At 36.7% G+C, this 11,174-nt stretch overlaps 2 protein-coding genes across 2 annotated transcripts in view; one reads left to right on the top strand and one right to left on the bottom strand.

Annotated features, from left to right (window-relative positions):
• The first annotated feature begins 165 nt into the window (after positions 1–165).
• On the top strand, positions 166–5,124 carry MB21D1 (Mab-21 domain containing 1). Its single transcript, XM_010003517.1, has 5 exons — positions 166–171; positions 804–1,026; positions 1,785–2,030; positions 3,558–3,660; positions 4,782–5,124. The coding sequence occupies exons 1-5, from the start codon at positions 166–168 to the stop codon at positions 5,122–5,124; spliced, it is 921 nt and encodes a 306-aa protein (XP_010001819.1).
• A 1,405-nt stretch (positions 5,125–6,529) lies between these two features.
• The window catches only part of DDX43 (DEAD (Asp-Glu-Ala-Asp) box polypeptide 43), a 15,474-nt gene continuing 10,829 nt past the window's right edge, over positions 6,530–11,174 (bottom strand). The window contains exons 12-17 of the mRNA XM_010003506.1: positions 10,384–10,511; positions 9,686–9,795; positions 8,836–8,974; positions 7,961–8,048; positions 7,008–7,104; positions 6,530–6,672 (exon numbers count right to left, since the gene is read on the bottom strand). Coding sequence (XP_010001808.1) covers positions 6,530–6,672; positions 7,008–7,104; positions 7,961–8,048; positions 8,836–8,974; positions 9,686–9,795; positions 10,384–10,511 — 705 coding nt within the window. The remainder of the gene's footprint in view (positions 6,673–7,007; positions 7,105–7,960; positions 8,049–8,835; positions 8,975–9,685; positions 9,796–10,383; positions 10,512–11,174) is intronic.

Below are 11,174 nucleotides of genomic sequence, written 5' to 3'. Positions count from 1 at the left end.
GGCCGGGCGGGAGAGGAGGGCGGTGCGGGCGCCGGGCCCGGGCGAGCCGGCTTCGCGCCGCTCCTGCCGCCTGGAATCGCTGTGAGCCGGCCCTCGGCGGTGAGGAGAGACTGGGGGTTACCACGTTAGTTAACAACAACAGTAAAATAGCTGACTCCCCGAAAGATGCGCGTATGTGCGTCTGAGAAGAGGGGCTGCCGGAGCAGCACTGGCTGTGAAGCTGCAGCAGCCCCGGCCTGTGCAGAGCACACAGGGAAGCCCAGAGCACCCGGAGGACAAGCCGGGTATAAACTGCACGAAAGGCTCCTTGCCAGTTGTACTTTATAGTTTCAGTTTATAAGTTCTCGTTTGATTCTTTGTTTGCTTTCAAGGAGCAGCATAAATAGCGATGACTTTTTTTGCTGGCTCCAGCTCAATCTGAAGTCAAACACGGGGACACTTCTTTATTTTTAAACTAGTTTCAGACATAACAGTGCACTTAACTCTTTTCCTTGTACCTGACTTCTGTGTGCGAAAGGAGGACTAAGCTTTTATGCATTACTCTACACAGCTGAAAAATCCCAAAAGTCTCTTGAAAATGTACTGAGCTGGGAAGCTGGGAAGTGAACTGCTATCAGTAAATTGCTTCTCTACTGAAATGCACTTTGATCTTGTAATAGAAACCCACAGAAATAAGCTCATATTTCACAACATACAGGAGAAGCACACCAGGGCATTTGTAGATAAAACCTCAACTGGTATAAAATTCTTAAAATAATAAAACCCAGCTTGCACACTGACTGTTGTATTGTTATACTTTGCAGATATCTGAACCAAATGAGTTTGACATCATGCTTGTAATGCCTGTCGCAAGACTTCAGCTGGAGGAATGTGATGATACTGGAGCCTATTATTTTCTAACATTCAAAAGAAATCCAAAAGAAAAGCATTTGTTCAAGTTTTTAGATGAAGATGGCAAATTATCAGCCTTCAAAATGCTTACAGCTCTAAGAGAAATTATTAAACGAGAAGTAAAAAACATTACAAGTAGGTATTGAGAGAACAACAGACTTCACCTAAAAGTGCTGAAGACCCACTAACATCACACATATGCGTTGCTCTGTTGTTAATAAAATGCCATTTTTTCCTCCCCACTCAATTGTCTCTTCAGGACAATGTAGCTGTAACTGCAACCCCTCCTGTCCCTGCTATCTTAAGTTTGCTCTTGTGTGAAGAATCACCACAGATACATCAGAGCTACTCATATTCTGTGATTAACCCACAGCTCCACTAAGCAATCCTCTTTCCATATGAAAATAATTAATATTGAGGGTTCTGTCACATGCTTGGTACTTCCTACATGACCTATGTATTTTTAATCCATCTGCCGTATACAAAAAGCCATTTGCTGAACTGTAGAAGAAGGAAGAGCTCTCTTTTATATATTACCTAATATTTAATATTGATCTATATAGGAAACATGTATTTCTCCAAAGCCTTCAAAAACAAATCTTTTCAGTCTGTTTTCAATAGTGAAAAAGTTCACTGGAAAACACAACTGTGTTTCTGCTTCTGTAGACATAGTGAATCAAGCAAACACAGCAGAAGTGCTTTTCTTACTTTATATAACTCCTCAACAGGCCACCTTAATGTTTTACTTAAAATCTGTATCTTGTAGGATAAAGAGCCAGTGACAGAACCCAGATATTCCATTTGATTTGTTGTAAACTCCTCTTAAGTAAAAAACATTATTTAAAAAAAGCTTCTTCTAATATATAAAAATAAATTTCTTCTTTTGTTACTAGATGTGGAAGTCACTGTGAAAAGGAAAAAGGCCGGAAGCCCTGCAATAACTCTTCTGATCAAAAATCCTCCAGCAGAAATATCAGTGGACATCATCTTGACTTTGGAAGTTCAGCAGAGCTGGCCGCCCAGCACACAGGATGGCCTCAAAATTGAACAATGGCTGGGAAGAAAAGTCAGGGGAGAGCTCAGAAATAAATCACTTTATTTAGTAGCCAAACAAAACAAAAGAGAAAAGGTTCTGAGAGGTACCTCAAATACAATACATCTAAGTTATGAACTATCTTCTTACAACTCGATCACTTACAAGTGCTGTTAAAAGGGTTTGACACTGTTCAGTGTTCAGCCTTTGAGGTACAGATCTTTATCCTATCCTGGATATGTGTGCATCAAAGACAAGCAAAACTACTCTTTAAAACATCAGATTTGTGACACTGCTTGTCCTGTACTGAAGTCTAAAGACAAAGCTGCTCTGCCAGACTGTATACTAAGCATTCCTAAGAGCATTAAATTAGATCTACTAAGTTGGACACATGGATATGGACCTTCCCTGTGCTAGTGCTGTACTTATCAGCAACATCCACTCCTTTGTTTTGTAAGACAAAGGAATTTAAAAAGCCAGGGAACATGCTTGTATGTGGGACCATATACACAAGTTACGTACTTCTGCAGGAAGTAAACTCTCTACTTTTCTAGCAGGATACATTATTTCTTACTGAGTTCTGGTACAGCTACATTTTTTCCTCCAGGCCCCTGTCAAACCAAGCCTACCTGAGCTGGGAGAAACATCCTGAATTGTCATTGCATTATGAGAACTGATGATTTCACAAGAACAGTTTAGGCTGTTTTTTTTTTTCTTTTTTAAATTAGCATGCTCATCTTAAAGATGCTAAAGAAATAATGAGTGTTCTACTGGTCTATCTCCTGTGAAAATGAAATGCGAAGAGTAACGAACCAAACAGGCAAGGGAAACAGTGTAACTTATGCAAGGAAGACAAAAATGATTGCTGCTGTTTAAAAACAGGGGGCTGAGCTAGGTTCATCATTGTTTCCAGAAACATTACCAGGAGAACAAAAATAAATGCTGTAGAACAGTCACCTTCCCTGAAGACAAATTCATAAGCCTATTACTTACACACAAATATTAAAACCCAATAGTGAAGATTTTTTTATTCAGAACCAGAATGGTCATGCAGTAAGGTTGATAATACAGAACAGAAATTCAAAGGTAGTAGATTTCTATGAGCAGTGTAATTCTCTAAATCATGTTCAACAAATGCAGTAAAGTTCAGAATTAATTTTAAATCCAAACATCCTTAAGACTAGTTAAAGCATCCAATTAACTGTGTCCTGGAAGGAGGTAGATTTAGGCTAGACATTAGGAAGAACTCTTAAGAGTGGTTAAGACACTGGAACAGGTTGCCCATGGAGGTTATGGAAGCCCCCTCCTTGGAAGTGTTAAAGACCAGGTTGGATGGGGCCTGGAGCAACCTGGTCTAGTGGGAGGTGTCTCTGCCACAACAGGGGGTTGGAACTAGATGATCTTTAAGGTCCCTTCCAACCCGAACCAGTCTGATTCTATATTAACAACACTGTAATTGTCTTTGTGTGGAGTGGCTGGGGAATTAACTAGTTGTAATCACTGAGTTTTATTTTTTAAGTCCAAAGAAATTGCTACTATTTAAAATTAAGTCAGTTATGAAGTGTCTTTTCTGGTTACAGATGCTGGTACTTATTGCTGTGTAACAGTTTAACAATCTTGTACCCAACCTCAGGAAACACCTGGCGAGTCTCTTTCTCACATATTGAGAAGGCCATGATGAACAACCACGGCAGCTCAAAGACGTGTTGTGAATCTGATGGACCAAAGTGCTGTAGGTTGGTATGTCATTTGAACGTTTTACTTGAAGCCTGTGGGACCCAGGTTAGCACTATCTGGCACTATTTCGGTTTAAATTTTAAGAATTTTATCTCAGACTTACAATAAGGAGTAAGAATAAGGATTTTAGGCATCATTGTTCTGCAGCAGTAAAACATTGCAGGTCCTTGCTGAACATCTGCCTTGCACTTCTTCAGTGAGAAGTGGAAACAAATTACATTGCAGGTTTACACTGCAGACTTGCCTTTGAAAGCTTAAAGATGCTACTTGTTAAATAATTGTTCCCCAACCTCAGGCCTATTTTGAAGAACCAGCTTAAAAAAATCTGATGACTCAGCTTTCTGAGCTTTGGGAGCAAAATTACACTCATACCAAGGCAATTTCTAAAATGATAGTGAGAACAGAACTGCTAAATGGGATCAGGATGAATAAATCTGATTTTTCACTCCAATAAAGCTGGTTTCCACATTTTTTCAAAGAGAAAGAAAAGCCACATGAGATGCAGAACCTTCTTAATGGCAAACCAACTTCTTAGTTTATTACCTCTCAAACTGAATCAAGAAAGTCTCAAGAGAACTAATACATAATTCTTTGGTTTTGCTTTGTAAGTATTATCAGACATGCTATACCTCTCCTTAGCAGTGTTAAACTGTGTGTATATATATGTATATGTATCTTCCCCTTGTGGTGTGCCACAGGAAGGTAGTGACATTTCCTTCAGTGTAAATCCAAGCCTAAAGGGCAGCCTTAAAGAGTGCTCCAAGTTCATGTCACACTGGCAGGATCTGCTGCTGGGAGACTATATGGTGGAAACACACTGCTGACCAACCATGTACTGCTGTGTTGCTGTGGCTACCAGTGAAAGTGGTGCATGCACAAACTATTGCTTAAAGCAGAAATCCCTTGTTGCTAGAATTTGACTTTATCTGCCCTATTTCAAGGATTAACAAGCCTATTGCTGCACTTCTTTTCAGATTTTCTTCAGAACATTATTGAAACTATTACTCTATAAAGAGTAAGAACATTTTCATTGCTTAATGAATAATGTATATTCAAACATCTAAAATACATATGTAGGACTGACTAGAAAGTGCCTAATACATTCTTATTTATTTAACAGGAAAGGTTGTCTAAAGCTTCTGAAGTATCTTCTAGAGCAACTTAAAATGAAACACACAAAAGAGCTGGACAAAATCTGTTCATATCATGTCAAAACTGCCTTCTTCCACTCATGTGTCATATGGCCAAATGACACAGACTGGTGCTTAGGAGACTTGGATCATTGCTTTCACAAATACCTCGCATATTTTCTGGATTGCCTGGAAAAGTCTCATCTACCACACTTTTTTATTCCCCAGTACAACTTACTCAGCCCAGAAGATAAAGCGAGCAGTAATTTCCTTTCAAGACAAATAAAATATCAATTGAACAACAGATTCCCAATATTTCAGGAGTTACTGTAAACATTTATAGTAACTATCCATGTAGAAATGCATATGCAAAACCATAAGTCCTGCACCCTGAGGTGCAGGAGTATTTTTAAGTTACTCCTCAGTAGTATGACAAAAAATGGCAATCAAGAACACTTAAGAGAAAACTGTGTATTTCAGTTACGCTGATTAGCTATAACCATTAAAAGAAATAGGATGTTTTAAGTAATACTTATCTTCCCTATACAAAATGCAGATGTCACCTGCAAAGTATCTTCAAGATATCATACGAATGTATAGACGATTCCAAATGTACAGACATCATTTGTTTAAAATGAAGATAAAGAAGAACCTCTCCAGATCAATATGATGGATGATGACCTTTTGCAAGAGGACAATGACCAGCAGCAGTGATTAGAGAATATGGTGTCAAAACAATATAGTTTCTCAAGTAACTTCTGAGTCTTCAGTTGCATTGGAAATAATCACTGGACTTTGGAAGGGAAGTAATCACTGATCTACTGTGCTGCAACAGTTATTGTGTAAATGAACATTCGTGTGGTGAATCTTGTAGAGAGAAATATATCTATATTCAACCCATATCAAGGAAGAAGTCTCCCTGTAAAAGGTTATAAAATCTGACGTTCCTGCAGTTGGAATTCAGCTCAATTTTTCTTATGTTGAAGAGCATGTGTTAGGAAAAATTAGTAATTACAATCTTTTCTATTACTAGGAAGGTGATAGTGCACATGATAAATACACAGCATTTGGAAACTGCTGTGCTGCAAGTAAATACTGTCAGATGTATGTCTGTATGAAGCCAGGGGAAGTCTAGTTTTAGCTTCCTTTTCAAGGCAAAGTAACCTACTGGCTTAAATAAGGCTCAGATTTCATCTCAATTATGAGCAAATAAAAAAAGGGAAAGCCAGGGGAACCTTAAGAACGTAACTTTAGTAAAATACTCTCATTTCACTAGATTCAGTTTATTAGTTTTACATTTACTCATATGACACATGAGTAAACACAAGTTCAGACAAAGCATCAAATTAAGGAATAGCTCTTTCCCATGCAACTTCCTCAGAGTGAAAACATATCCCATTACCACTAGCAGTCTTTGTGACAGAACCTGATGTCCTGGTTTGACAAATGTACTTCTTCTTCATGGCTTTCTAAACATTGCTCTAGTAAACTGGTTTTCTTCCTTAGGTTAGAAAAATTATGACAAGAGCAGAAGCTGTTTTTATTTTTCAGTCAGCCACAAACTGACCTCTTGTTATACTCTCCTCCATTAGGAAGAAATTCAGACTTCTCTCCAGAAAACCTTGAGACTCAAGTCTAAAGAAAAATTACTTTCAGTGTTAAGTTTTAAAATAATAATTAAAAAAACCCCTTGTTTCAGCAAACATAAGAACTAGTGTGGTTGCAGTAACTGAAATAACTAAGTTATCCTTGGAAATACATCTGCATGCCACTGGCAGATGCAGCAAATCAATGCAAAAATACAGTACTTTGAAACCATCCTGACAAACACTGCTTCACTAATCCAGTTAACTGAAAACAAAAGGAAAAAATATTGTTTACATTCTTATCTATTATTTAAATGAAAAATCCCACCAAATGCACAATATTTATTTTTAACTAGTAGATAACAGCTTTAGAAGTTAAGCACATCACACAAGAAAAAATAATGAAATTAATTCCTTTTTAAGTGAAAAGAGTCCAAGCACAAAACTATTTATTTCTATGTAAAGTTGATCCAATTTCCTTTTCTAAGCCACTTTTAAAAATGCATTTTATTTAAATGGGACAGTTACGTAAAACAATCAACCAAGAAAATAAACTTCTACATTCCAGCCCCTGGATGCCAACAATAATAATTTTCCTTCAGTAACTTCAAGGGACTAGTTATTTTGTGGGCTTTCTCAGAGGTCTTCGTATATCCTTTTCAATATCTTTTCTGTTTTGAAATTCTCTATATCTTTCTGCCATTGCAACAAGCTCATTCGGAACTACCTGGTAAGAAAGCAGCACAAGAACAAGGTTAGTTTAAAATAAGAGTTTTAGATTCCGTTTTACACAAATGCTGGTACTTAAAGAAAGCATTGCCATAGGAAGGATTCTCACTCTCTTTTTTCCCCTCAAAAGTACCTTATTAGGTTTGCAAAAAGTATCACAACAGAAAATGTAGGTGAAGTTTTAACTCAGGGTTTCAGGTTTGATTAAGTGTCTACACTAAGATCTACAGGTCCTAGGTAAAAGCAACATGCTTTGTACTCATCAACCCCCCATCCCCACAGATACAAAAAAGTAAAAATTTTAATTCTAGTGTGAGTATAAAGTGGGGGTTTAACATGCATCAGGGAAAATACTATTTCTTGTTAACAGCACGAAACAGCAACATAATTGTCTCTGGCTTCTTAGATAGGGTAGCAAGAAAAAAACCTATCTTTAAAATAAATGAAGAAATCACATTTGAGTCCTATTTCCCATCCTATTTACAAGTATCTGTAAGAATGAGAGCTTGAAAAAGTACGTGTAGATATTGCAACTGTCAGACATAATAAACTGATAAACAATTGTGCTGCTTATGATGTAAATATTTACAATGTTAAACATTTGTACATGAGCCCAGAAGTGATATGTAAATGGAACAAAATACTGTGAAATAAACCAGATTCTATTATTCCTCTGCAATCCTCCATGTGTGCCTACAGTAGTTACTTTTTTGTTCCCTTTTTTTTTTTTTTTTTTGCCTGTGATACTACAGACACTCACCAAGAAAGATGTAAGTAGGCTTAGATCTTAACAAATTGTTTCAGGTGGTAAACCAGAACTACTGTAAATCCTACCCAGTAAGATGGATTCTTACTTGGTTTGCTCTTTGCAGAATTTCAATCAGCTCAGATGCAACTCTCCAATCATTCCTAGTGACAAGCGTTACTGCCTCCCCAGTACGTCTAAAACAAGGAATGAAATAAACTGTTGAACTTAAAAACAACTGCTTCTAGGCTTTTCCTACTGACCTATACAATCATAAATTGTACTACAAGCAGTGTTATCCAACTGGTAGATACTGGCTTAAGTATTTACTATACACGTAACAGAAAACAACTTTTCATCAAGATCAGAATATTGCAATTCACTGAAAAATGGAGCAAAGGCACAATGAATTTAGACTTTTAGGTAATGAACCCAGCATAAAGGCAACATATTTAAGTATGAAGAGACATACATAAATACAGTTATTACAATAAACACACAGAGAAGAAAAAATACACTTGTGCCAACTTTGGAAAGCAGCATTCAATCCTAGCAACAAACTACACCATCATAACAGGCTGAAAACTTTTAATTTTTTATTTTTTTTTTTTCCCCAATGGGCTGACTAGGAAACTGGACAACTCAGTGGCTCACAAAGACACAAACAAGAAAGTGACATTTCACGATATCTACAGAGAAGCTGTTTTGAACTGTAATTCTTCCCCACATTTAAACCAGCTTTCAACTATCCCTCATTCCCATCCCCCTCAATGAAAGTGGAAAACTCGTTTGCCTTAAATTTCACAGTGAACTAATTTCAAAAACATGAAGTAGTGTGTTATTATCTAAAATACACTTTGATCAACTATGGATTCTTCACTCCCCCACTCCACACTATCTGTAGCTCTAGCATTTGAAAGTGAAAGCACTTATGCAGAGCATAAAGTATTGACAATCTATTATTATTTTCTTGTAAATACTTACCCTGCTCTTCCAGTACGACCTACTCTATGAACATATTCTTCAATGTTGCGAGGGAAGTCAAAGTTAAAAACATGAGTAATGTCATGCACATCAAGGCCACGGGATGCTAAGTCAGTAGCTACCAGTATTCTGACTTTGCCTAAAAATACAACCAAGAGAGAATGGAAGTTTATGGAATAAACAGAAAATATACTCCAAGCTATTGATTTTCTAGTGTATAATGCACTTACTCTTAACACATAAAGGAAAAGTATGCTTGTTGCACATCAGACTGAACTAGCCTCAAATACAAGGTGGTAAGTAAGCACTCAAAATGTCATTTTAGTATTATTTGTGTTTCACAAGTAGAACAGCAGGGTGCAGGAGAAGCAAGAGACATGCCTAGTTGATATAAAGAATCTGTGAAAAGAACAGAAGCTTCAATAACTATATTCTCACCTGGTATCCTTATCACAGGACTACTCTTTGTTTTATCATCACGTGATCACATAACCCCAATGTAAAACCTTACTGGCGTAATTAAGAGTGGAACTGCTTCATTGAAAGCACCACTGTTCTACACTTAAACTTATGTTCACTAGAGTAACACAATATTTACTTCCACGGAGATTTAAAAAATAAAATAAGTCTTACTTTAAATTATGTAACTCTTAAACATTCCAAATTTTATTGAAGAGCAATCTTGCTTTGTTTGCTAAATTAACAAAGCAAATTTATCATGAAGAGCTCTTCAATTTTTTTCACTTTTATGGTACTGAAAAGACCTGGCACTTACAAATATACAAAGTTCTGCACATGACAAGCCGTAAAAACCTGGGCTAAATACACCAGTACTTAGGCACAAACATACCTTTCTTAAAGTCATCTAAAGCCTGTTCTCTATCACACTGTTCCCTGTTACCATGAAGTGACTGCACTGGAACTCCTTGGAGACCAAAATCACTTGCTAAGTCATCAGCTCTAGGATGAAATAAAACATTTTTTTTCTCTTTAAGAATCAAAGTGGAAAACAAAATAAAAGTGCAGCATCTAGATCTAGATCCAAAAGATAATAATGTGACAGCAAAAGCTAAATGTGTGCCTAAGGGAAAAACCCCAACTAGGTCAGCTGATATTTGATAAAACAGCATGAAAGCAAGACTATTTCCCACATAAATGTCAGCTTGTATTTATATAGAAGAGAAATAAAACATGATTTGTATTGTTCACTCAAAAAGGTTGGGTGTCGTACAGTGACCACCCCAGCCCCAATCAGATCTTGTATGCACCAGGTACATTTGCATTAGTACATCCCTCAGAAACCTTAACATCTTTAAAACTGTGAAATTGAGATTTACCACCACCACTAATAACATTAAAAGGATATCAACTGCCACTCAGTCTGAATGAATGAAGAAATCAAAAAATATTACTACTACTAGCACATTGTTGACAAGAGCTGTTACACTTGCTAATTATTACATGAACTAAAAAAAATCTATCCAGCATTTCTGTTACAAAAAAGAAATTAAAAAAAGCAACACACCATACTGAGAAGTGATTACATACGTTAGCTTTTTCCCCACAAAAATGATGACCTTATCTTTTGGCTTCATGGACTCAACAAAGTATCGCACAAAAGCTTTCTTCTCCTCCTCAGCGATAACAATAACTCTCTGTTCTACTGTATTTACTGCCTGTCAAAACAGCAATAAGGGATAATAGAGATAGATTAGAATAGTATTTTTTCTGTTTATTCCCATATTGTAATATTATGAAACTAGTAATATTATACCATGAAAAACTGTTTAAAAACCAAAATACATATCTGTTTGGAGTACAAACAATGCAGATGTATTTGTTGTTTCCTAGCTGCTCTAGAATACTAAAAATTTAACATCAAGCAGTTTGCCAAATCATGTATTTGCAGAGGTTTAAGAAAGTACAGATTAGCAGACTAATGAGATGAAACAAGCATACCTCTGAACAGAGCAAGATGAAAAGTGAATTTTCCCCATATTTCTACCTTAAAGTATATTGGATACTAAGATTCCTCATTCTCTGTCACTAAAAAAAGTTGACATTTAAGAACCAAAGTAATCTTTGGACCATGATCTTGGAAGAACTACTATTTCTGTATATTCTGCTGGTACCAAAGCCAACTGCACATAGCTGCACAAGCATAACTATTATGCAACTACATCTACATATTAGAAGTCTCAGACTTTAAAGACAGTTCTTATTCTAAGGCCTATATTCCTACCCTAGGCAGGCATCCTCCAGGAGTTTAACAGAGAGCTTTCCTTTGAGAAAGCACAGCTAAGACACACAGATCCAGATAAGGAGCTGTGTGAATTAGA

Source organism: Chaetura pelagica, unplaced genomic scaffold (genome assembly GCF_000747805.2).
Source record: "Chaetura pelagica isolate M959 unplaced genomic scaffold, ChaPel_1.0 scaffold150, whole genome shotgun sequence".
In the NCBI taxonomy this organism is placed as follows: Eukaryota; Metazoa; Chordata; class Aves; order Apodiformes; family Apodidae; genus Chaetura; species Chaetura pelagica.
Note: the sequence above shows the minus strand (reverse complement) of the source record. Positions and strands in the feature narration are given on the sequence as shown.

Excerpts from the sequence above, each read along its gene's own strand:
- MB21D1 (XM_010003517.1), top strand. Across the intron at positions 1,027-1,784 it reads AGAAGTAAAAAACATTACAA|ATGTGGAAGTCACTGTGAAA; the intron begins GTAGGTATTGAG and ends TTTTGTTACTAG. Across the intron at positions 2,031-3,557 it reads AAGAGAAAAGGTTCTGAGAG|GAAACACCTGGCGAGTCTCT; the intron begins GTACCTCAAATA and ends ACCCAACCTCAG.